Below are 25,797 nucleotides of genomic sequence, written 5' to 3'. Positions count from 1 at the left end.
AGTTGAAAATGCAATGATCTCATACTGTATCAAGCTGAGCCACAGCTAACGTACCCCTGCCCACCCCGGCAAGCTTAAGCTCCAATTAAAGTTCACCGACCAACACGGTTAGTTGCATGGTAACCTTCGAAGTACCCCAATGTACATACGTCGTAAAGACCCGGTACCTGGCAAGGTTGCGAACAGCGAATAATTAGTTACCTCATTCATACTTCTACATAATCGACTTTAATTGAAGCTTGCGGGACGATCAAGGCCGGATAGGAATTAGGTCATCATCAAACTGGTTGAGAGAGTACACCTATATAATAACGAGCTTAACCTGTCTACGATCTAGTGCCTCACGATGGCACCTCGAATCGAGGCTCAGGAGATCGAAACGTACTGGAACATCTTCACAACGCGGACCAATGGCGGCAAATACCTAACGGGCGAACAAGCTGCGCCATTGCTAAAGAACAGTGGATTGAGAGACGACCAGCTCGAGCGTGTGTGGGATGTAGCCGACGTCGACAATGACGGGAATCTAGACTTCGAGGAGTTCTGCGTTGCTATGCGCATCATCTTCGACATAGTGAATGGGGTAAGCAACCTCTCTTCGTACCTCCCCATTCCACTCAGTCCGAGGAAGCATATCTAACTAGTCGATAATAATAGGAATACAACGATGTGCCCGCGACGCTGCCGGACTGGCTGGTCCCCGAATCCAAAGCCCATCTTGTCCAAGCCAACCGCGCCCTCACCGGCAAGCAAGTACAGTTCGAGCAGGTCGATGATGACTCGGATACGCCAGGACTCAAGGACGGCTTCGACTGGTACATGAACCCCCAGGACAAATCCAAATACGAGTCCATATATCAAGAAAACCGAGACATGCGAGGAGAGATAGCTTGTAAGTCATCCCCTCTTACCCCTATCCCAGGGACTATCTAGGATCTACCAACGAAAGCAAGGGAAACACTAACAGAAATGTCCATCCAGTCACCTCCCTAGAAGACCTCTACGAATCCCTCGACGTACCTGACACCGACGTCCGCTCAGCATGGAACCTAATCAACCCATCCGCCAGCAGCACAGTAAACAAAGACGCCTGTCTAGCCTTCCTCCACATCCTCAACAACCGACACGAAGGATTCCGGATCCCACGAACAGTCCCAGCGTCTCTCCGCTCGTCCTTCGAGCGCAACCAAATCGACTACCAAGTCGACAGCGCCCGCAACAACCCAGCAGCGTCACGGTGGGCCGCCAAGGCCGACGACAACACCAGCACGGGCCGCAAGGCCAAGTTCGGCGACCAGTACCTCACGCGCCTCGGGCGCGGGGCCTTCAAAGCGACCGGCACGGACTTCGGCGCGGCCCAGAGCGACGAGCAGTGGGAGGAAGTGCGGCTGAAGAAGCAGCTGCAAGAGCTCGAGGACCGCATGGCGAAGGTCGAAGCGGAAGCCACACGTCGGAGCGGCGGGGGGAAACGGGACTCGAAACCGGCGCTTGTGAAGAGGGAGCTGGAGCAGTTGCTTGATTACAAGAGGAGGGAGCTGCGGGAGCTGGAGGAGGGGACTGGGAAGGGGAAGACGGGGGCGGGGTTACGGGGTGTCGCGGATGATTTGGCGACGGTGAAGGAGCAGGTCGAGGGCTTGGAGACGCATCTTGCGGGCCGGATGCAGGTTTTGGATCAGTTGAGACGGGAGATTGATGATGAGAAGACGGGGAGATAGGGTGGGTGGTGGAAGATCGCGATTATGGGGATGGGTGTCCGTCTATCTCTCTACGTAAGAGATGGGGAAACGGATAGCGAGCTACTTTACTTAGTCTGTAATGCAAGTGTACAAGTTCTGGATATGGCTCCGTTACGGGTCGATAGAATTGATTCGGGATGGGTATTAGGTATAACTACAAATTTACTATTTGATAAACCTTTTATTTTCTAGTGTTTGAACGCTGAATACCTAGGTAGGTAGGTAGCACAGACGAAATGCAAGAATCGGCTTGTTACGAGAAATACCATCTATTCTCTATTACAACGCTACTCGGTTACTATCAAGAAGCGTCCCATCATCCAAAAGGGGTAACTAGGGGTATCTATCTTTGGGGGGTTACGCATTACGATCTCTTCTCTTCTCGGTCCCAATTCTCGTCGCAGCAACTTATTATCCGATCTCATCCAAAACCGATTCATCCATTCGGGAAGACTTATAACCAAAAACCATGGGCATTTCAAACGGAAGGCGTCTAGAAAGCGCTGCCGTCGACGTAGCCCGCCAATTGCTGGGTGCCGAGCGTCTTACCCTTTATCATGTACACCATGATGGAGAAGACCTTGACGGGGCCGAGACGACCGGCGCCGCGGTTTCGTCCCGTGGCCACCATTAGAACGTCCATCGGTATCGTCTTGACGACGACGGGCGGCTTGCCCTTGAGCGCGAGGTCGATGTTCTTGGCGACACCGGCAGCCTATTATACCCGTCAAGTTAGCAAACCATACAATCACACAATTCTGCCTGTCACCTAGATAACCGCGGTATTCAAGGCTCAGAAAGAGAAGAAAACTCACCTGCTTATCAGCAAGCACAAAGCTCCCCTTGGGCTTCCACACGGCGTCGCCAGCAGCCCAGACGTTCTCGGCGCCCTTGACCTTATAAAACTCGTCGATGTCGACGAACTTCTTATCCGTCAGCAGGTTCGCGGGGAGGAAGTCGGTGTTCGGCGCGACCCCCATGGTAGGGAGGTACAGGTCCGTGGAGATCTTCTCGCCGTCCTGGAGCACGACCTCGGTTTTGCCGTCGGGAAGCTCGTTCGTCTCGGTCACGCGGGCCGACTTGCGGACTTTGACGCCGAGCTTTTTGAGCTCGCCCGCGACGTTGGAGGCGAGGCTGTCCCCGCCTAGTAGCTCTGCGTCGCCGGAGAGCAGGACGACTTCTTTCTTGTCGCCGTACTCGAAGGCGAGCTCGGCGGCGGCTTCGACGCCGGTGGCGCCTGCGCCTGCGATGACGATGTGCGATGCGCTCTTGACTTTGTCCTGGATGCCGGCGATTTGGGCCGCGGTCTCCTCGTACGTGCCGTTACTCTTCCATGGAACGGTGGCGTTGATGGCGCGCGTGCCAGTGGCCACGACTAGGTGGTCGTAGTTTAGGACCTTCTCATCGCCGCTGTTGGTCACGACCCTAACGATCTTGTCGGCAACGTCAACGCCCTCGGCGGATCCGACAATGAACTCGAAGGAGTCCGCCGGGTACTTGGCGAATCCCGTCTCGATCGGCAAGCTGTACTGCTCCTCCTTCAAGGCGCCGGGCACGATAGCACGGACCGATGCTAGGTTCCAGTAGAAGTGGCTGTTCTGCGACGATAGGTCAGTGTCATGTTTAGAAGATCCGTAACCCGTCCGTGAGCGTTCCGATGATTCGCGGCTACGTCTCCAATTTAATTTCCATTCCCGGCTGAAACGTAGCGGGTTGGCTGGGATTCAATGTTTCGCGTCTGCGAGTGTATGGTAATAGTATGTAGAATCATATCATGTGATCCCCGTCGTTGCCAGTTGAGACAAGACACATTGCTGTTGTCGCGTTGTTCCCAGCCTTTCCCATTGTCTTTGGACCAGACTAAATTGTATGTGCATGTCAACAGCTTTCTTACCTTAGAAACGAGGATAACTTTCAGATCCTTCACTGAGGGTTTCGTGTGTTTCAGAAGTCTATGTGCGACTCCCACGCCTGCGTAGGCACCTCCAAGAACTACAATTGTTTTGGTCATTGTGGTTGGCGAAGTCCGGTTGCTTAGAGGTTTCGTTGTGTTATGTTGTGTTTTGTGGGTACCTAGCTAAGTTGTCTAGGATGAGGAAGTAATAGACTTAAACAGTCTACAAAGAAAGAGGGATAAACTACAAAATGAGAAGTTGTAGGGTTGTTGTCGAAATACCAGAATACGTATTGTGTATTGTCGAGGTATTAGTCGTAAAGAAGTAGGAAGAGAGAATCGAGAAGATTCAAAGTGATAGTTGGAAACTTGGGCAGTTATGTATGTCTTATGAGCTTGTCCGTTTCACGGCAGGGAGGAACGGACCCTTATCAAAATATTGTTTTTTTCTCTCCCATACGCATACGCCTCAAACGGAGAGACCCCACTCAAACCAGCCGGCCTAAGACCCCAGTCATGGAGATCGGTCGAGACTGTTGTTCAGGTGTCAATGTCCAAGGTCTAAAAGCACGTCAACGAGCTTTGTGCATAAGCCATCAAGCCATCAAAGATGTCCAGGTATGTCTAGGTACTATGGTACCTCGTACTCAGAGAATCATTGGATGAATAATATTCATCCTGCTGCTGACACGACTATTCTTAATTTGTCAGTATCGGGAATCGGAGTAACGGCCGTTTGGAAAAAGCCTTCAGGTTCGGAAGGTTGTCTTGTGTAACAATTGGCAGCCATTTTGGAGGCATTTCGTAGCCATTTCCACCTATTCCACCCTTTTGTCCCCCTGTCATGTCTCTATCCGCCGTCCGGCGGCCGTCCGCACGGTAATTCCCCAAACCCACACCACCGTCTAGACCTTAATAAGTTAAAAGTTGTCAATCCAACTAAGAAAATGCAACTCAGCCTCCTTTGTTAGTTCCATGCTAGGATGAATAATCCGAGGGATATAATGACTAATATCTTGTTTGTTGTCGTTTGAGATTGAGACTTGCATGTTGAATAAAGACCCTCCATAGGTTAGGTACGTTGCTTGTATTGTACCTAAGAAGGTTGGGGATACGTATCTCCAAGGGGCTTAGGACTTCTGAGGTCAGCGGTGATTTACCGATGCTAGGTCCTCCAGATATTGTTTGTGGCTATAAGACAGGTGCGAATTATCTAGCTGTCTAGGTATTTCGGTCCCGAAAGACTATGCGTTCAAGGCTTCGAAGACGTATCGGAGGCACAAACTATTGGGTCAATGAAGACAGGGGGCTGCTTTTTCTCTTCGATTCATTGGACAGCCTTATGAAATGGTAAGTCAGATGTTCCCTATCTGGGAAATTTCTCGAAATGGGATTGTATCTGTTGCAGGGACCTTTTGTGTTAGTCTTCCGACTGTTAGTTTGTACATATATAATTGCAGTGCTCATTTTAAATGGTCGTCACCACCTAACCTATCTCTCATAAGCAAAATGTGGTTTCTTGTTTCTCAGCCAATGTTCCAACGTTCGCCGATTGCCCATACATCACCAGCTTGAACCTGAAGGAATGCATTGCAGAAAATCGGACTTGCATGAATCAGCTCAGTACCACCATTGCGTGTCGTGGACTTCCACGTGTGCCGAAACATGACACAGCAGACCCAAGAAGTAGTTGTTCAGCTTAGTATAAATGAAGCTGATCAAATGCTTGGGATTATAACCAACACGCATACTGAGAACTTCACCATATTTGTTATTGGTGACAAGCAAACTAATCTTCAGTCGAAGCCGACAATGCCTACTAGGCGAAATCGAATTGGAGTCAACGGATGAGTTCCTGTACCCTTCGTATAGAACAGATCATTGGATCGTTCAACGGCATTCGGTGGCGAGAACGATGATCGCGAATCGCGATGCCGACATCGATGAACCTTGGAAGAGAAAGAAGGGCTGGAGGGACGGGGCTTGGCGAGTCAAGACTTCCGGTCCCGTCATGAAATAAGTTTCGGGGGCGGTGCATATTTACACCGGCTCATAAGGTTCACAAGGTTCACAAGCGCCGGATTCCTGATCCTATCCGAGGCAGCTGTGTGTGTTACTCAAACTCATGTGGATCCCTGAGATCAATATATCCAATCACAAGTTGCAATCTCGCATCACCCCGCGCACCCGACTAACGCATGACGAAAGGAAAGTCTATTACGCCTGAAGCAATCTGAACGATACTACCCCGCCAAAATCTACTTGCCCCAACACTTAATGCTGCTAATTGTACCTTAAACATATCAACAACATCATTGTCGACGAGATCCTACAGCCGTGTTCCCGCTTTTACCGTTGCTTCTAATTTTATAACAAGGTACCTAGTTCCCGGAAGCCGTTAAACTCCCTCCGTCCTATATCCGTATAAGCGAAGAGAACCATTTAGTTGTCGGCTAACATAAGACCGAGCATACAGCCTCTTTAAAAAAAACAAATTCTAAACTTCTTCAAAATGGTCGCGATCAGCCCTGCTTTCGCTAAGGCCCAGGAGGATTCCAAGAAGCTTACCTCCAAGCCTAGCAACGAGGATCTTCTCGATCTCTATGGTACTTAAAATCCTCTGCATTGCCACCCCCCGTAACAGTTTAAGAGGGCAGAGACTAACACCAGTCGTATTTATTTCTATATAGCTCTCTTCAAGGTCGGTAACGCCGAAGACTTCAGCAAGGCTGAAAAGCCCGGCATGTTCGACCTGAAGGGAAAGTACAAGTACCAAGCCTGGCAAAAGCTAGTCGACGACGATGTCACCCCCGAGGACGCGCAGGAGCGTTACGTCAAGAAGGTCGAGGAGCTGAAGGAGAAGTATGGCTTCGACGAGAACAAGGTCCCCGAGGCCGTCAAGAGCTCATAAGTCTACAACATCGCCAAAATTTGTCACGTTGCCTCCGATCGATTTGCCCCGTATATTTATAGCGTCGTTATGCGAAAGACAGCACTTTTAACTATCGGTGAAACGATGGGATATCTGTGGTTATAAATCTCCGAGTTGCAAGACATTGCGGAATCATAGCAGTACTAGATTCATATATAAACTACGTAAACCTGCTCTTACCCTGCTGTTATTGTGAATGTTAACATTTTAACATTGCTCGTAACCTCTAGTACCTCTTGAAATCCAAGGGTTTTGGTGAGGGATGGTGTCTCTCCAGGGCTACAGATATACAATATCGAATTCCGCATCGTTGCTGCCCCTGAGACTTAACCCCAAGTACGCCCTTTTATGTCAGGCCGGGCATAAGTTGCCGTGGCTACCCACGGGAGTTCGCTATCATCGTATTTCTGCAAGGGTAGACTGTACGGCACCCTTAGACCGACCAGAGGCCCATCGCCTCCCTGACCTTCATCAGTGGGCATGTCCTTCATGAAAGTGCTTACCATTGTAGCTTTATCGTCGAACAGTTGAGGCCACATCAGCACACCGATTTCCCAGGAGGCGATCCGTATTGTACCAATGCCATTTGTATCCACACCCCATGCCTGAGTTGAAACGTTGGCAGACGTGAGCAGAGCCCAGTCGATAGACTTTTTCTCGTTGTATCGGATGTATGTCTTAATATGTGGTGCTGCGCGATTGCGCCCTCCATCCTGCAATTCGCCTTCTTCCCCTAGTAGAAATGTTTAGTTAACAGAACTATTATAAGTATTACTAACTTCATGACGTACTTTTGCCTTTCTGACAATCATTGGCCCAGTGGTAGAGTAGAGGCTTCATATACTGAAGCTGCTTGGCTTGTAGCGCTGACTGTATCTTCATATGTATAGAACCACCGGAAGCGTAACCGTCTAAGGATCTTCTTATCTCATCCGGGGTAGGAAATATTACCTTGAAGGTAGGTCTTGGTGTTTTAGTTTTTGTGGGCGGTGATAATGAATCGAATAGCGTCTTTCGAAGCCATCCGTCCACCGAAGATATGGTTGCGATAGAAGATACTTGTACCACGATATCCGACTCCCCTGAGTGAACCGGAACAGAGCGAAGTGTGCGTTTAACACCCGCCCATCCCCAATATGTCTTGTTCGGATCATCATCGTATAAATCATGCCTTCCAGGTACGCTGGCAATTAGAGCTCCCCGTACGGCAGAGAAGTCATATTTCTCAAGCTGTTCGACCATAGATTTGCAAATTTGTCTTCTTGAGTTATACGCTCGTAAGTAATTCAGCAAGTCGTTCTTGAACCTTGGTCCACTGCCGATCTTCATGTTTAACCCTGATGGATCTTGAGAGCCCGTAAGGAGAGGAAGCCGTGGTGTCTGCCACACACCATTTGTCAAGTTTGTCCAGTCATTGGAAATCATGTTGGCCGTGTGTATAATAACCTGGGCCGTATCATCATGTCTAAATAGCACAAGCATCTTCGAGTGATGTGTGCCAAACATTTCTGGCATGTATGCCGCATGAAGGGTAACATTGTTGTACTGTGCTGATTGTCGCTATATCGATCATCAGCATTGATAAGTTTCCGAGTACTCGAAATGAAGCAAAATGGTTAACCATTGTTGGTATCACTACAAGAAACATACTATTTCATGAACACATTTAGGTAGGCTTACAAAATGACTTACTAGGTACTTCCACTAACTACAGGTGTTGGATCTGCTATTATATTGAATTGTACAACCATTGATAACCCATCATGAGGCACAGTAAATTACAATCATAAAGGGATAACAGGGGCTACAATAGTTTCTAAACATCCGGTCATAAAGATCGGGACACATGGAATGTGAAAAATGAAAATAGCTTACCTCTAGAGACAACCTATTATTATCATCCTTCTTCCAGAAACCATGGACAATGTGGACTTTCACAAGGGCTCTGGTATCCTCATCAAAGTGATTCATAAGGAAGTCCACATCATGCAAGTAGTTAAACTCCCAGCATTCGGAAATGAGCGGATCTCCGAGGAGGTCATGAAGTGATACGGCGCCGACGTTTGATTCTTCTGGAAGATCTCTGATAGTGGTGAGCCGAACCGGGGAAGAAATAAGCTTCCGCTCACGGGCCACCGTTTTCCTAGGAGGGGGAGGACTGATCGGGTGTGAGAGTGACGTCGGAAGTTCACCGGGGATTTTTACAGTGGGATCCTGATCAGTGTCACTTAAGCGTCGTCGCTTGGATGGAGGCTCTGCCATGTTTGAGAAACGTGACTTGTGGTATACCGAATTATGTACGTCGGATGCAGTCGAAGAAAGAAACACGGAGTTGAGAGTTTAGCATCCGGCCTTTACACCGCATACAGCGCATATAGTTTATTACTGCAGGTGCGTATGAAGATATGCATAGAGCCGATATAGGGACGTATCAACCAAGTTTCGACATTGAGTAGATTCCACAGGGCTGACGCGGACGGTTGATCTTAAGTCTTGATGCTTTGCTGCCAATATCGCGATGGCGTATCTTGGCAAACGATTGATCGCCACGAACATCCACTATTTTCGGTTTTGTGCATAATATAATGAACAGCAAAGATGAAAAATACGAGAATTGAAAGCAGATTTTGTTTAAATGTAGTAAAGTTGTTAGAGTTGTGAGTTTCTTAGAATTGACCTCCTCTAATTTATTTTCAAGATAGAAGTAGCCTAAATGTTTTCAGCTTGAATCGCAATTGCCTGCCTGAATAAGGATGTAGGATTCGGGACTGGTCTTCATCGTGGATGCCACCCTGCGTTAGCCACACTTCATCCCATCCAGGCCATCGTGGCTTAGTGAGTAGGAGTTTTGGTTTAGCTGATTTAGCGGTTTAGCACCAAAGTTCAGTTGGTGTCTTTTTTAGCAGGTGTCGCTACTGTAAGGGGTCAGGGTGGACGTTCTGATAGGGTCTAGATACACTGTATGTTTTAGTGGGGAAGTACCGTGCCGTAGCTCGTGTCGTGTTTTCATTATGATTGGCCTTATCTAATTGGTTAATTTCAGACATGTACTTGTCGGTACTCAATATTACGTACTCCATACAGTTTCTGGCACAGATAACATTAAAGTGAACAAGAAGGAAGGCGGAAGGCAGAAAGGCAGTGCACTGTCCTCTTTTTTTGCCCTGCTGCCCTGGTGCTTACACTGCTTAGCAAGAAGGTAGGTAGACAAGATCGTCTCGTTTCAACAATTCAATTTTCGCATCCATTCCAACTAAAGTGTTTTTTTATCATCTTAATCATAGAAGTGATACTAACGACTTATTAGCGGACTCGAGCCTCTTGAATTCATTTTTTTGCTCTGAGTTGGCTTTTTAATTTGGCAGGACGTCATCATCGTCTGCTTTTATTCCTGTTCTTTTTCCCTTTTATTTTACTTCCATTGAACATATTCCGATGCACTACAGCCGGTGACGCGACTCCCTTGCCCCTTTCTCCAAAATAGTAGTGTGGAAAAAGGTCGTCGCCAACCAGTTTTCCTACCATCAACCTACCTGTATCGAGTTTGCGCGATTGTCCAAGTCGATAATTATCTGTTTCACGATTTGACACGATTCGACTTCCTTATCCTACGTCGGCCTATTTGTCGCTTCTCACCGATATCCTAACCGTCAACACGCTCGTTAATCGCAACAACAAATCGCACAGCTGCCTATCATGAGGCTCCTCGCCTCCCTCGCGCTATTCCTCAGCGCTGCTGCCCTTGGCACCGCGCAAGCAATTGGTGCAGAGACAAGTGATAGTCCAGATCGGGAAAACACATACTTTAATGGCAAAAGAGTACCCCCATTACTCGAGTTAACTGCTGATAACTTCGATAAAGAAGTGAAGCTGTCAAAATTCCTTGTTGTCAAATATTACAGGTATGATCTTGAATTCTTATTTTCAGCCCTAAGATGTGCACTGGTTACCAGCACGCGAGCAAACCTTGTCCTCGAATATCTCTAGACCGCCTTTCAACAGTTTGCTTACATTCATGATAGTCCATACTGTCCTCATTGTATAGATTTTGCACCAACCTACCAGACCTTGTACGAATATTACTACACCTCTAAAGCACCTAGCGACTCCGAGTCGACGGCTTCTTTCGAAAAGTACTACGATATCCGATTTGCTGAGCTGAACTGTGTTGCTTATGGCGATTTGTGCACGAAACATGATATTCAATCATACCCTCAGACCATCCTCTACAAAGATGGCGAGAAAGCCGATCTCGTCAAAGGTGGAAAGGGAATGTCTACTATTTCGGGATTAGTCGAAGGTGCGCTGGAGAAGGAAAAGCCTGGTACTCGGCCTAAAGAACTTGCCCTCCCCGAACCTGGTGCAACTGCCTTCCCGGCTACGTCATCTGAGACTGAACAGGGCGTTGAGAAGCCTGTGAAAGGTGGAAAGGAGGATACCACGGCTATCACCAAGACCACGCCACAAAAAGTCGACAGCACGAAACCATCTAAGCCGACCAAGACACCTAACGAGCAAGGAATTTCTGTTTCACTCACCGCCGAAAGCTTCCAGACTTTGGTTACCATGACCCAGGAGCCATGGTTCATCAAATTTTACGCTCCCTGGTGTCACCATTGTCAAGCCATGGCTTCTAACTGGCAGCAGTTAGCGAAAGAGATGAAGGGAAAACTCAACGTTGGCGAAGTCAATTGCGATGCGGAATCTAGGCTCTGCAAAGATGTCCATCTTCGTGGATTCCCTACAATCCTTTTCTTCAGAGGAGGCGAGCGCGTTGAATATAACGGATTACGAGGGCTCGGCGACTTCATCCAGTACGCTGACAAAGCTTTGGATATTTGCAGCGGTGTTCAGGATGTTGATGCCACCTCTTTCGCAGCCCTTGAAGAGAAGGAGGACGTAATTTTCGTCTACTTCTATGACCATGCTACTACAAACGAGGATTTCATGGCTCTCGAAAGGCTTCCCCTTAGCCTGATCGGACATGCCAAGCTTGTGAAAACGAAGGATCCCGAACTCTACAACAGATTCAAGATTACGACATGGCCTAGGCTATTGGTATCGCGGGAAGGGAGACCTACATACTACAATCCTTTGACCCCGAGGGAAATGCGCGAGACTCATCTAGTCCTCACTTGGATGAAATCCGTGTGGTTGCCCATCGTTCCTGAGCTCACTGCCTCAAACGCGCGCGAAATCATGGACGGTAAGATTGTCGTCCTAGGAATCTTGAACAGGGAAGACCAGGAGACATTTTTGAGTGCTAAGCGCGAGATGAAACGTGCTGCAAATGAATGGATGGACAAGCAGATACAGCTCTTCCAGCTCGAGCGACAGAATCTCCGAGATGCCAAACAACTCCGTCTCGAGGAGGCGGAGGATCGCAATGACCAGCGGGCTTTGCGAGCCGCTAAAAGTATCCGGATTAGCATGGATATGTCTGACCGTAAGGAGGTTACATTTGCCTGGGTCGATGGTGTCTTCTGGCAAAGGTGGATTCGCACCACTTACGGTATCGATATCAAGGATGGCGAACGCGTTATAATCAACGATGAGGACGTAAGTCCGAAGAATAAAGATCTGTCACCCCAATTTTATTTTACTAACTGAATATTAGAACCGACGTTATTGGGATATGACTATTACCGGCAGCCCCATTGTTCCCTCTCGAGTATCGATCCTAGAGACCATCTCGAAGGTCACAACCTCTCCGCCCCTAATTAAACCCAAGCTCACGATCTCGAGTTTCGAAAAGATCTTCTTTGACATAAGAGTCACCTTCTCCGAACACCCGTACCTCTCGTTCGGTTGCATAGCAGGCATCGGTCTAGGCTGCGCGTCGTGGTTCCGAGGACGACTCCGGAGGAATCGTGGACATTTCCGTCTCGAGGATAACCTCCCTATCAAGGAAATAAAGGAGGGTCTCCTTGGCAACACTGCCAACGGAAAGAAGGACTAAATGAACGATTTCCTGGAGGAAAAAACAAAGACTTGGAGCATCGACATTGGGAAGCCATGGGTTACTGGAGTTATATCATCCAGCGGGAGTTCTGTATAATACTCTCTTGTGTCCGTGTGCATGCACATGTCACCCATACAACTGTCCATCGTCGTTTTTTAAATTCGGTGTCTTGGTTAAGGACACTTTTATACCAGCTCAGAAAGCTATGGCGCAGCACGAAAGTTTGGGACTACGGGAATGAAATATAGGAGAGGGAACGAAGGGCTGTCGGTAGAAAAAAAGAGACTGGTTATACCAAACCATCCTCTTCTGTTTTATCACGAAAGCAGAGAAACGCATCATAATAATATTCCCTTGCTACTTTATATCTGCCTCGCCTCTTTGATATGGGTGCTGCTGTCTTGTGTGCTTCTCATAGAATACATAGGAGTTTGGGAAGGGAAAGGGGACGTATTCGAATACAAATCGGGGCCGTCGTGTAAATTGGCCAATACTGTTTGTTTTATATATATCTGACATCTACATCATAAACCAGAAAATAGCCTAAAACTTCAAGTTTATTCGTAAAACTTAGATCTGGTACTTCAGATATCTCCCCCCCTGGGTGGCTAGGTATCTAGGTAGTATTTAGCCTACCTATCGAAGGATAAAGTACCGAGACATCAAGGAATCATTAAAAAGTCCAGCACATGCATATAATATCAGCATTTATTCATTTAGGGCAATGTCTACCTATAAACACGATGTAGACACTCAAGACGAGCCTAAGCTCTACAGCACGTAGTCCTATAAACCACTAGCCAACATAGGCCTACACAGCACATACGCTTAAGTGTAAATCGCATCCGTAAACGCATTCAGCGTAAGCCCATCCTTAGCCAAATCCTCAACATCAATCAAGAACTCCAGCGGCATCTCAACCAACGTCCCGCGCACACGGCTAAGCCACTCCTTGACCTCCGCAACACCGCCGGGGAACTCGTCGCGCACTACATGTCCGTACTCGACCTTCCCAGCCGCGCCCTCCTCCTCAGCGGCTTTCGCGTCCTTCTTCTCGTCCCCGCTCGGGATGATGAAGTACCGGCTGAAGAAATCCTGGTACTGCTCCCACGTGCGCACGAGGTCGTTCGGCACCGGGTGGAACACCTTGCTGAACACGTCCGTGTTCGTCCGCGCCGTCTCCGTCCATAGTCGGCGGAAGTCCTCGCTCATCGGGTCTTCGACGAGCCGGTCCGACCGCGAGCCCCAGTCGTAGTCTTGCGCGTCCCGGTCGACTGGCGTCCAGTTCGCGTTCGGCTCGTCCCAGCGCTGGTCCGGGAGTAAACCCAGATGCTTCCGCCAGAGCTGTCGTCGCAGCGATGTCGCGAACCGCGACGCCGTGTACGGACGTCCGTTCATCGTGCTCTCAACGGGCTCCGGGTCCTCGATGATGACCGCGATCTCGGAGTCGTGCGTGCCGAGCTGGCTGCGGTCGTTTAGGTTCGCGGACCCGCAGATCACGAGCCGGTCGTCGGCAATCAGCACCTTGCTATGGATATACAGCTCCTCGGATACGAAAGCGTTCAGCTCGGACTCCTCGGACCCTTCCCAGGGAACCGACCGGATGTCCGGCCCTCCGTCCATGTAGCACGAGGACACCGTGTCCCAGGTGCGGTCGTCGGTCCGGCGCGCCGCTTCTTGGTACCGGTCGTAGCTGCCGTCGTATCTTCCGTCTTCGTTCCCGCCGCCGTACGGGTACCCGCCCACGCGGTCGTCGTACTCGCGGCGCGCGTCCTCGTAGTCGACGCCGGACTCGCGCTCGGCGCGGCGCAGGGTTGCGGATGCGTTGATGCGGTCGTAGTTGCGCAGGTTGTAGAAGCCGATGTACCGGCGCCAGTCTTCGACGCCTTGCTTCTGTAGAGACTCGATGATGCTGTGCCCGCCTCGGTTGATGCTGTTGTACTGGAACTCCATGATCGCGCGCGTGCCGAGGGCTCCGTCGGAGTGCAGGTCCCCGGCGAAGGCGGGAACAGCGGGCATGAGGACGATGACTTGGAAGTCTTCGTTGTTGTTGTAGGCGCGGACGATGCGTGAGACGATGGAGGCACCGATTTTGTTCTCGACGGGTCGTTGCTCGTCTGAGGTTGCGGTGATGAAGAATTGGTTCTCGATGTACACGAAGTGTTGGGCGTTCTCGATGGCGTTAATATAGGCGTTTGCGATTGAGTGCTCGGTAGGATGTCCGGCGGACCATTCACAGCAACTTAAGGGTTGTTAGTGTATATGATCCCATCAATTTCACTTATTAAGGTAAGAATTGACTAACCTTCTGCAGAGTTGGATCTTAGCTTGGCCTGAACGTTCGTAGTTGTTATGGCCGCGGTCACGATGCTCAGAGCGCTCTTCACCGTCATTTCCCATGAGGTGCCTAAAACCCCGGCCGACTTGACCCTCAAAGTCATCCATGAAGTGATGGCGACGTTGTTCAGGGGCCTGTTCAGAAGGACCGCTGCCGGCGGTAATCCTCTCATATTTCCCAGCGTCTCTTTTGGTGTACTTCTCACCGAAGATGAAGTTCCTGAGATTTGGTCAGCTACATATTCATTGGCGGGATACGAAAACGTACCATCGATCTGTAAAGTGGTCGATAAGGCTACCAACGATGGGGCCCTTCAAGGAGATGGCGATATCAGACCACCCCATTCTTGAACTCTTTGTTCGGTCAACTACAGACATGTTAATGGTTTGTTATATATACCTAGAAAACATTATTTTATCGCTTACGCTTGTTATGATCCCAGTTATTAACACCCTCGAAATCGTAGACTCGAGCATTGTTAAAGTCTTGACCAGGGAATACAACTTCATCGATATTGCCGGGGTGAGCATCGGCGATAGGATGACCTGGTAGTGTTCAGCATGTCAATCTACAACGAGTACTCCATCACGCAACTCACTGTTCGTGTCATATCTTCCAAAGCCTATGTATCATTAGTATTAGGCTCAAGGTTCAGGGACTCGGGATTCCAACATACACATATCAAGACCACCCATAAAGGCGATACGTCGATCAATGAGACATAGCTTCTCATGATGAGCCCAGTATAGGACAGTATCACCAAATGAACCGTAGAGTTGCTTCAGCGCGTCTCCTGAAAACTTGGACAGGCTGAAATCATCTAGTCTAAGCTTGTCTAAGGACAAGTCGGAAAAGGCCGTCTCGAGCTTGTTTCTATCCGTTGGGGTATGATCAGGATGTCTGAATACCTTGATGTTCGGGTGCAATGCTTCGAGAGCATGCTTAGTGTGCTAAGGGAGTGAATTAATAAGACATGTTCCTGAAGTTTAGGTATATACATACTGCCGAATCCACTGAAACAGGTCGACATGTTAGTTAAGCAAACTTGTAATACTGCCAACAGATTGTGTACGTACGAGTTAAGGCTTGAGTAACCTCCTTATATACGATGATACGGATTTCGACGCCTCTCTCAGCAGCGGCTCGTAACATATTGTCGAGACGATACTGTTCATTGCGCGCAGGGGGCCGACGGAGGTAGAGTTCAGGACTCAGCCACCAATCCAAAATCCAAATGCTCTCTCTAGCCTCTATATCACTCTTTAGTAAACGATAGCCATTAATATGTACTCCAATTCCACATATTCCGTACCTTCAAGAGCTAGAGATACAGCGTAGAAATACGACGCTCCGTCGACATACCACTTTACGGAGCCCGAGGTCTCCGGAGCAAAAGATTGGAAGCGATAGTTGCTGGTAAATGTTTCTGGTTGAGCATTCTCGCCGCTATCAGCGTGAGATTCCTCAGCCTGGGGACGCTCCTCCTCGTGATGGTGTAAGGCCTCATGCACCTCATGGAAGACATCTCCCGCCTTACGGAAAAGATCCATCCTGGGGATAGTGAGGGGATTACGTATGCAAATCGTTGGGTATTGAAAAGTTGTGTGGGTTTCTAGATAATTTCTAGATAGCTTCTAGATTACTAGACAAGGAAAAGAAAAAAAGAAGAATATAATTGAAGAACGTCAGACTGGTAGATATACTCTGTATTCATCCAATGTCTATTATAATACGCATAAGCAAGCAAACAGCTCCCTGTCTAAGATGACCCTTCTGGTCAGGTTGAATCACAGCTTATTACGGGGGACGGAGGGGTGAGAGGATGTTCTTTGGTGGGACCAAGACTCTTTCAAGCTGGAGTCTTGGCTTGCATCAGCCCCTAATAGTTACTATCGACAAATCAAGTTTCGTTTCCAAGCTTAGCACGTCAGGGGCGGGCACTTACATCCAATTCTAGTCAATACGATCTTTCAATGGTCATACTTGGAAAGGCTATACCGGTAAGCTGAGTTGTTGGATAGGACGAAAATGAACGTAACTGGACCTATGAGTTGTGAATGTGCCCCTCCCCCACTAATGGTTACGAAGTGAGCTGCATAAATCATGCACTGTATGGAATACTGTAATTCTTGTGCACAATACGGTAAAAGAGTGACGGGTTTTGGTTGTGATAGCGGGGTGAGGAGGATGTTTCAAGGAGCTTTCCCAGGAGTACAGCATTGTCGCGTGACACTGTGCAACTAGTACGGCTAGTCCAGCTGTACATGGTACCTGGAATTGTACTTCGTAGGTGGTGAACCCGTAACTTCCCTATTACCGCCTACTAAAAAACGGCAGAATTCAGATCCACTAAAATTTTCGATAGTTCCACTTTACTTTTCTAGCTATGCGCAAACCAAACCCTTCAATTCATCGCAAAACTTGAACACAACGTCTACCAAATCATTCAAGTCAAGATGTCGAAGAAGCCATCGAAGAAACAAGATGGCAAGTCAGCTGCAGCGGCAGGTGATTCGCGATTCACCAATTTCGAATCCGATCCACGTTTCCGCCTACCTTCGAAGAATCGCAACAAGACCACCCTCGATAAGCGTTTCTCGCGTATGCTGAAAGATGATGATTTTATCGCGAGCGCCAAAGTAGACAAATACGGCCGAAAATTGAAGTCGGATAACAAGAAGAAGGCACTCAAAAGCATATATCAGGCCGACGAGGATGAAGAAATTGAAGAGGACGATGTCGTCGAGCGGGAACTTCAAAAGGCTGATGCTAAATATGATCCGGCTCGTGGTGGCGGTTTCTCATCCTCCGAGTCAGATTCCGATTCTGAACCTGACGCTGAGGATGACCAAGAGGAAGAGGAAGATGAATCTAAGGTGGATACGTCTGCGAGTATGCAAAGACTACGCGACGCCCAGGCGGACGTCGAAACGGGAGAGGTCACCAGGCGCTTAGCTATAGTTAACCTCGACTGGGACCATATAAAGTCTGCCGACTTACTGGCGCTTTTCACTAGCTTCGTACCTAAAGGCGGACGGATCGAGCGAATTTCTATCTACCCAAGCGAGTTTGGCAAGGAGCGAATGCAGCGAGAAGAATTAGAAGGCCCACCTAAGGAAATATTTAAAGGCTCTGAGTCGCAAGATGACGACTCCGAACTAGACTCTGAGGATGAGGATGACGATGAAGATGATGACGAGAAAATAAAAAACGAACTCCTCCAGGAAGGGAACGATCAGGATTTTGACAGCGATGCCCTCCGAGCCTACCAATTGGACCGATTGCGGTATTACTACGCTGTCATGATATGTTCAGACATAGCCACGGCGAACAAGATATATCAAGCCACCGACGGAACAGAATACCAAACCTCTTCAAATTTTATGGACTTAAGGTTCATACCTGATGACGTCACTTTCGACGACGAACCAAGAGACGAGTGTGATTCTATATCACCGGATTATAAACCGACCGAATTTACAACCGATGCCTTGCAACACTCTAAAGTAAAACTCACCTGGGATATCCACCCCGAAGAAACATCTCGGCAAGAAGATATCAAACGAGCATTCAGTGCTAGCCGCGCCGCGATTGAGGAGAATGATTTGCGTGCGTACCTTGCAAGCGATAGCGACGATGATGGTGCTCAGGATGATGAAGACGAGGGTGAGGATGAGGCTGAAGTGGCAGATGATCAACCAAAATTGACGAAAAAGGAGTTAAAAGCAAAGAAACTTCGTGAAGCACTTGGATTAAATTCCGAGCCCTTGGCGAAATCTTCGAAATCTAAACCAGTTGGGGATATGCAAGTCACATTTTCTGCGGCGTTAATGGACGGCGATGATAAAAAGAAGAAGGAACCGGATGCCGAAGAAACTACGCTAGAAAAATACGTGCGCAAGGAAAAAGAAAGGAAGGCCCGGAAGAAGGAGAAGGCAGTGGCTAAGCGGAATGAAACTACGACCAACCAAGACGAAGCAGATGGTGATGACGCTGCGGGGTCCCAAGATGATCTCGGTTTCGATGACCCATTCTTCACCACAGAGGAGCCTGTTAAGAAATCTAAGAATTTCGAAAAGAAAGAAGAACGTCGTAAGAGGAGAGAAGCAAAGGATGCCGAGGCAGCTGAGAATGCCGCTCAGAAAGCCCATTTGGAACGAATCATGGCAGATGATTCTAAGGAGGCTGCTGAACATCTTGATCATTTCAATATGAACGAAATCGCTCGCGCAGAAAAACTGAAATCCAAGAAGTTCAAGAAGAAGGGGAAGAAAGAGGTTGAAGATCATGGTGGTCTTCAGCAAGGATTCGAAATGGACGTCCAAGACGATCGATTTAAAGCTGTATTCGAAAGCCACGAATTTGCAATCGATCCATCGAACCCGAAGTTCAAGGCTACCCAGGGAATGAAGCAATTACTCGACGAGAGACGCAAAAAGCGTAAAAATGACCCGGACGACGCTGATGGGCAACAACGACAACGTACCAAAGCTAAGAAGCAACGAAGATAGTGCTAAGAGAGGTTAAATGAATAGAGAAGCCAGCAACTCGGCGATACGCTTAATCTGAATTATCCTAGGTTTTCAACCACAGATGTTATCCTTTGTAGCCCACCCTATTTTAGCCAAATGCGTTGGCCGTGGGCACCACCCGAAAGAAACTCAAGATTCGGTTATTGTCAGCTATGCCATGTAAATATCTCGTCTCACCAACCTATGGTTCGATAACCCTGCACCTTTGCTCTCGATTACTCGGCAGGCCAACAACTACGAGCAAAGCCTAATCGTAGACCAATAATTCTGCTGGTAAATAACCGGACTCGGCTTCGTAATAAATTGGGCATCTTATCGTGTCTTACACCACATAGTCAGGTGTCGTATATCTAACCACTCGTGTTCTGTATTTTTGTGTTAGTGAGATTAATCCAGTAAATAGCGGGGATTATAACTAAGAGACACAGTCGTCTAACATCTAATTCATATTTTCTTCAAGAATCGTCATCTTAATCCTATCTTCCCTTATTATTTTAATAGGTGTCGTATAAAATATTCATTACTTACCTTTATACACTGATGATACATTGCTAACTATGGCTGGTACCGTCATCTTCACTGGAGCGAACTCTTCGTTAGGAATTCCGGCTGTAAACCGCCTTCTCGAGCAATATCCGCAATCCACACTTATTTTGACAGTACGAGATCCCTCAAAAGCAGACGTCAATACTAATAGGTATGTGAGGCAAAAAAAAATTACACACTTGACCATGTTGTCTGATTCTAAAACTATTAGGTTGCGGGACGTTATATCTCAGTACCCGAAAGCAAACGCATCAATACACCAGCTAGATCTAGCCGACCTTTCTTCTGTGCATAAATGGGCTCAGAGCATAGCCAAAGATATTGACAATAACAAGTATCCTCCTATTAGGGCCATCATCTGTGCGGCTTATCGTTGGAATTTGAATCGCGTCCCACAATCCACGGTTGATGGACTCGATGAAACTCTGCAGATCAGTCATGTTTCCCACGTAGCTCTCATACTGCGGTTAATCGGAAAGTTCAGGCCAGATGGAGGGCGGGTTTTACTCTTCTCAAGCGACACACATGTCCCCGGCGGCAGCGTCGGCGAGCGATATCCACCTGGAATTCCTGAGGACTTGAACCTTCTAGCAAAACCCATCGTGTATGAAGACGTATTCGGCCGTGGCTTTCAGAATTACGGGAACACGAAGCTTGTTATCACATGTTGGATGTACGCGTTAAATCGATATTTGCAAAAGGTACGTCTCGCCATTTGTTCTACAGTTACCCCTGAGAGAATGAGTCTGCTCACGCATCTGTTTATTTGAAGGACGCGGATTTAAGAAACATCACGGCTGTCGCTATCAATCCGGGTAATCTTGTGGACTCTCGTGCTCTACAGACTAATACGCCTTGGTGGTATCCCTACAGTAAGCACATGGAGTTATTAAATTTATTCTCGCGACGCCGGAGTCATACCCCCTCTACTGGACCCCTTCCATTTCTGTAAAATTTACACTGTGTAATTATTAACACTGCCCTCATAGTGCAGACATTTATTTTACGACCCTTCCTACCGCTGCATCAACTCAGAGACCCGACGATCCGTACCGCAGCCCTAGCCGGTATTGATGTGGCGGAACTTGCACTCAACCCAGCCTACGCGGGTGAAAGAGGTTTCTTCACATTTCTAAAGAAAGACCAAAGCTCTGCAGAAAGCCAGGATGAAGTAAAGCAAGAAGCACTCTGGGCTAAGAGCTTAGAATGGGCCAAGATTACGAAGGACGACACCGCGCTCAAAGTAGTTATCGAGTAATTATACGCCATATTGGTACCTTGGATAGATATGGATAATATGTTGATTTCTGATACTTGTATCGTATTACTTACTTAACGTTGCTTGTTCGTGGGGAATTTCACCTTAAATAGGGTAAGTATTCTACGCAAGGAATAAACTCGATATAATTAAATGAGTTTATTTAGGTACCATACCGGGAGATATCGGAGGGCAGTAATAATTGGAATTATCTTAAATTACTTAACATTATAATAACTATACTTTTATTATCGGATGATTGTACGGTTTAAATTATTAAAAATGGGTTTAAATTGTTAAAAAGAAGTTAATATTATTAAAAAAGGGTTTAAATTATTAAAAAAAGTTATTATTAAAAAAGTTTATTATTAAAATTTTATTATATTATATTTTTATTTTTTATTATTATTTTTATTATTTTTAAATTTATTAATTTATAATATTTAAATATATAATATTTTAAATTATTAAACTTTTTAAAATATTAATAAATTAATAAATTTAAAAACTTAAATTTAAAAATTTAAATTTAAAAATAAACTTAAAAATTTAAATTTAAAAATAAAAATAAACTTAAAAACTTAAAAACTTAAAAATTTAAAAAATTAAAAAATTAAAAAGTTAAAAAATTAATAATTTATACGTTTATAAATATACGCGTGTAAAAATAAAAAAATAAAAAATAAAGAAAAATAAAAAAGTAATATAAAAAGAAAATATAAAAAAAAATATAAAAAAATAATATACGAAGTAAAAAGTAATGTATAAAATAAAAATAATGTAAAAAATAATGTAAAAAAAATAAAATAATATTAAAAATTTTAGAAAATTTTTAAAGTTAAAAAATAATAATATTATTAACTTTATTAACGGTTATTTAATTTAAATTTAAAGTTTTTTAATAATTATAAAATTTTTTTAATAATTTAAACTTTTTTTTAATAATTTAAATTTTTTTTTAATAATTTTAACTTTTTTTTAATAATTATTTTTACTTTTATAATAATTATATTTATTTTATAATAATTATTTTTAAATTTTTAATTATTATTTTACTTTTTTAATTATTATTTTCATTTTTTTAATTATTATTTTTATTATTTTAATTATTATTAATTTACGGTATTTCCCGTTATAATAAATATATTTAAAATATTATATATTACATTAACCGGAATTATCGATTATAAAAAACCATTTTATTTTTATAAAAAACATATAATTTAATTTTTACTTATTAATTTATTTAATGAGTTTATTATGAAATAATAATATTAAAACGTTTAATATTTATTTATAAATATTACTTAAAATATTTAATTTAAAATAAATTATAAGCTTGTATTTATTAACCCGTTAATTTAATTAATATATTAAAATATATATAATATTAATAAATAATATATATAAAATTTACATTATGCTTTATAATTTATAAAACGTTATTAATATTTAATAATAATATTTTTAATATTTAAATAAATATATAAGTATTTATTATAAATAAAAATATTTTTTATTTTATAAAATCTTTAATTTAATAAATTAAAACGATAAAACAATATTAACTTTTATTATTAAATTTTACGGCTTATTAATAAGGGAAAAAATAAAATGAAAATTATATAAGTAAATATTTATTAAACTTAAAAAAAAATATAACTTATTTTTACCTTTTATTAAGTATATATTATATATTATTTATTTTTTACTTTATTTTTTAATTTTATATTAATATTTAAATTTTATAATTTACTTATTTAATTAATCTTTTTATTTTAATGTTATATTTAAGTAATTATTTAAAACTTAACGTAAATTAACGTTAATAAAATTAATCGTTTCGTTATAAAAAAAATTATAAACTTTTAAAAAAAAAATAAATTATTTAATTATTTATATTTAAATTTCCTTTTTTTTTTTAAATAAATATTATTAAATATTAAAATTATAAAACTTTTTATTTTAAATACTTAATTTTTAAAAAGTAATTAAGAAAAATTAATATTTATTATATTAAATTTTTAATTTATTTTAAAGTAGATATATTTTATTTTAATAATAAGTTTTATTTAAATGTAAAGTATAATAATATTTAAAAAAGCTTATAAATATAATAATATTTAAGTAAAAATCGAATAATTTTTATTAATTATTATTTATATTTTTATTATTTAAATTTTTAATATTATTTTTTTTCGCAATTAATATTTAATTTTTAAAAAAAGTTATTTATTAATTTAATATATTTAGTTTAATTTTTTTTTTTTATTAAGTAAAATAATAATAATAATAATAATTAATATTAATATTAAAAAATTATTATTTATATAATTATTTTAAAACTTTATTAAAAGTATATTAAACATGTTAAATTAAGTTTTATATTTTATATTTAAATATAAAATTTTTATAATTTATTTAATAATTTATGTTTTTAAATATATATTATAATAATTTATATTATATTTTCTTTATTAAAAAGCGGAGAAAAAAAAAACGTAAAAAAAACGGTATTATTAATAAAATTAAACATGTATTTACTTAATAAAAACTATGTTAAATATAAATTTAGTTATTTTAAAATATTATTATTAATATATAACATTATTTTTTAAATTTATTAAAAATATTATTTTTTATATTTTTATAACTTTTTTATAATAATAATAATAATAATAATAAAAATTATAATAATTAACTTTATTATAAAATAAAATTAAAAAATTACGAAATAATAACGTTATTACGCGAAAAGTTTTTAATTATTCTTTTTATGAAAAATATAATATATATATAAATGAAGTTTTTTATTTATTTTATTCTTAAAATTAACTATAAATAAAACCCTTGTGGGAATTTTATAAACTTAATTTTAATTTTATAAACTTTTAATTATTAATTTAGAAAAAAATTAATATTTAATAAATCCTTTTTACGTTTAAGATTTTATTTTTAAATAATAATTTAAGTTTACGTTTTTTTAATTTTAAATATTTTTTAATAAAATAAATAACTTTTAAATATATAACTATATAATAAATAAATTATTATAAATGAATATTATAATTTATTTTTTTAAATAATAATTATTTATTATTAAATATTAAAATTATATATATACGTTTATTTAATAAATAAATTAAATTTAATATAAATATTAAAAAGTTAATTATATTAAAAGTATATATATTATTATTTATTTTATTTTATGTTATTTAAGTTATAAAATAAAATTAAAAAACTTAAAAATAATAACGTTATTATATAAAAAACTTTTAATTATTTTTATTATAAAAAATATAATATATATATAAATAAAGTTTTTTATTTATTTTATCCTTAAAATTAAAAATTAATAAAATCCTTACGAATTTAACGGGAACTTTATAAATTAAATCTTAATTTTATAAATATTTAATTATTAATTTTTTTTTTAATTAAACGTAAAATAATTTTTATAAATAAAAATATAATAAAAAAAATAATAAAATAAATAAATATTTAATAAATATGCGGCTTTTATAATCGTATTTAATAATATAAAGTTATAATATTTTTTTAATTAATTAAAATTAAACTTTTATAAAAACCTTATTATTTTAATAATATAACTTAAATTCGAATATATATTTTTTAATTAATTAAAATATTTATCGATAAACTTTTACATTTTCGAAATTAAGTTTAAGTAATTAAGTATATAAATATTATTTACGTTATATAAAATCGGAAAAACGCCGATAAAACGTATATATATTATTTTATATATATTAAGTAAGAAATTAAATATCGTAATTTAAGTTTTTAAATTTAATTTTAAAATTTATATTTTTTTATAATATTAAATTTTTAATTAATTATTTTATATTTAAAATACTTTTAAAAATTTAATAATTAAAATAATTTAATTATTTTTATAACGCGTTTTTAAATAAACTTAATTATATTAAAATTAATAAAAAATTAAATCGAAGTTTTATAATTAAAATTAAACTAAACTAAAATTAACTCGAATTAATCGAAATAATAATTAATTTTTAACTTTAAATATTATAATTAAATGAAAGTTTAAAAATTAAAAAAAGAAATAATATATAATTTAAATTAAATGTTTTCGATTAAATTAAATTAAAAAAATTAAAATGTTAAATTAATTAAGTTACGAATAATTAAAATTAATTAAGTATATAATAAAATTTTAATATAATTTAAAACGCGTTTAAATTAATATTAAATTCTTTTTTAATATAATGCGTATATTAATTAAAATTATATAACGTAAATAATATTAATTATGGATATTTTAATATTTAATTATTTACTTTTTTTAATTTTTAATAAACATATAAAATTTATATTATTTTTAAAAAAAAGAAAAAGAATTTTATATTATACGAAGTAATTTATTTAATTTAATTTAATTTAATTTATAATAATATATTTTATTATATTATTATTAATTTATAACGTTATTCGTAATGTTTAAAATAAAAATTAAAAATGTTTATATAATAATTATAATTATATATATAATTTTAAACTTAATTTAATTTAATTTTAAACGATATAATTTTTATTTATATAAAATTTCTTTTA

The 25,797-nt window shown here is 41.2% G+C and overlaps 8 protein-coding genes across 8 annotated transcripts; 5 read left to right on the top strand and 3 right to left on the bottom strand.

Moving 5' to 3' along the window:
• Window positions 1-53: 53 nt before the first annotated feature.
• On the top strand, window positions 54-1,898 carry GGS22DRAFT_69054 (actin cytoskeleton-regulatory complex protein). Its single transcript, XM_047967810.1, has 3 exons — window positions 54-583; window positions 658-892; window positions 982-1,898. The coding sequence occupies exons 1-3, from the start codon at window positions 347-349 to the stop codon at window positions 1,713-1,715; spliced, it is 1,206 nt and encodes a 401-aa protein (XP_047823080.1). The 5' UTR covers window positions 54-346; the 3' UTR covers window positions 1,716-1,898.
• Window positions 1,899-1,903: 5 nt separating this feature from the next.
• Window positions 1,904-4,383, bottom strand: GGS22DRAFT_153490 (FAD/NAD(P)-binding domain-containing protein). Its single transcript, XM_047959858.1, has 3 exons — window positions 3,631-4,383; window positions 2,552-3,334; window positions 1,904-2,451 (listed from the first exon to the last, which is right to left on the bottom strand). The coding sequence occupies exons 1-3, from the start codon at window positions 3,745-3,747 to the stop codon at window positions 2,230-2,232; spliced, it is 1,122 nt and encodes a 373-aa protein (XP_047823079.1). The 5' UTR covers window positions 3,748-4,383; the 3' UTR covers window positions 1,904-2,229.
• A 1,473-nt stretch (window positions 4,384-5,856) lies between these two features.
• On the top strand, window positions 5,857-6,683 carry GGS22DRAFT_69073 (putative fatty acid binding protein). Its single transcript, XM_047967812.1, has 3 exons — window positions 5,857-6,007; window positions 6,107-6,236; window positions 6,321-6,683. Exons 2-3 carry the CDS (start codon window positions 6,143-6,145, stop codon window positions 6,539-6,541), a joined length of 315 nt encoding a protein of 104 aa, XP_047823078.1. The 5' UTR covers window positions 5,857-6,007; window positions 6,107-6,142; the 3' UTR covers window positions 6,542-6,683.
• Window positions 6,684-6,714: 31 nt separating this feature from the next.
• GGS22DRAFT_69047 (phospholipase D/nuclease) lies at window positions 6,715-8,908 on the bottom strand. The gene is made up of 3 exons (XM_047967809.1): window positions 8,438-8,908; window positions 7,354-8,122; window positions 6,715-7,295 (listed from the first exon to the last, which is right to left on the bottom strand). The coding sequence occupies exons 1-3, from the start codon at window positions 8,822-8,824 to the stop codon at window positions 6,889-6,891; spliced, it is 1,563 nt and encodes a 520-aa protein (XP_047823077.1). The 5' UTR covers window positions 8,825-8,908; the 3' UTR covers window positions 6,715-6,888.
• An 881-nt stretch (window positions 8,909-9,789) lies between these two features.
• Window positions 9,790-13,050, top strand: GGS22DRAFT_153484 (thioredoxin-like protein). The gene is made up of 3 exons (XM_047959857.1): window positions 9,790-10,464; window positions 10,585-12,121; window positions 12,180-13,050. Exons 1-3 carry the CDS (start codon window positions 10,259-10,261, stop codon window positions 12,519-12,521), a joined length of 2,085 nt encoding a protein of 694 aa, XP_047823076.1. The 5' UTR covers window positions 9,790-10,258; the 3' UTR covers window positions 12,522-13,050.
• A 164-nt stretch (window positions 13,051-13,214) lies between these two features.
• On the bottom strand, window positions 13,215-16,667 carry GGS22DRAFT_153483 (phospholipase D/nuclease). Its single transcript, XM_047959856.1, has 9 exons — window positions 16,175-16,667; window positions 15,939-16,112; window positions 15,865-15,875; window positions 15,539-15,812; window positions 15,461-15,484; window positions 15,288-15,407; window positions 15,130-15,229; window positions 14,830-15,081; window positions 13,215-14,766 (listed from the first exon to the last, which is right to left on the bottom strand). Exons 1-9 carry the CDS (start codon window positions 16,410-16,412, stop codon window positions 13,353-13,355), a joined length of 2,607 nt encoding a protein of 868 aa, XP_047823075.1. The 5' UTR covers window positions 16,413-16,667; the 3' UTR covers window positions 13,215-13,352.
• Window positions 16,668-17,282: 615 nt separating this feature from the next.
• On the top strand, window positions 17,283-19,373 carry GGS22DRAFT_196867 (uncharacterized protein; the record flags this gene model as incomplete). The annotated part of the gene is made up of 1 exon (XM_047965897.1): window positions 17,283-19,373. Exon 1 carries the CDS (start codon window positions 17,319-17,321, stop codon window positions 19,371-19,373), a length of 2,055 nt encoding a protein of 684 aa, XP_047823074.1. The 5' UTR covers window positions 17,283-17,318.
• Window positions 19,374-19,673: 300 nt separating this feature from the next.
• On the top strand, window positions 19,674-21,299 carry GGS22DRAFT_69007 (uncharacterized protein). Its single transcript, XM_047967808.1, has 5 exons — window positions 19,674-19,771; window positions 19,823-20,091; window positions 20,152-20,641; window positions 20,713-20,812; window positions 20,930-21,299. The coding sequence occupies exons 2-5, from the start codon at window positions 19,952-19,954 to the stop codon at window positions 21,196-21,198; spliced, it is 999 nt and encodes a 332-aa protein (XP_047823073.1). The 5' UTR covers window positions 19,674-19,771; window positions 19,823-19,951; the 3' UTR covers window positions 21,199-21,299.
• Window positions 21,300-25,797: the final 4,498 nt, after the last annotated feature.

This window comes from Annulohypoxylon maeteangense, assembly GCF_022496945.1.
Source record: "Annulohypoxylon maeteangense strain CBS 123835 unplaced genomic scaffold GGS22scaffold_2, whole genome shotgun sequence".
NCBI lineage: Eukaryota > Fungi > Ascomycota > Sordariomycetes > Xylariales > Hypoxylaceae > Annulohypoxylon > Annulohypoxylon maeteangense.
Note: the sequence above shows the minus strand (reverse complement) of the source record. Positions and strands in the feature narration are given on the sequence as shown.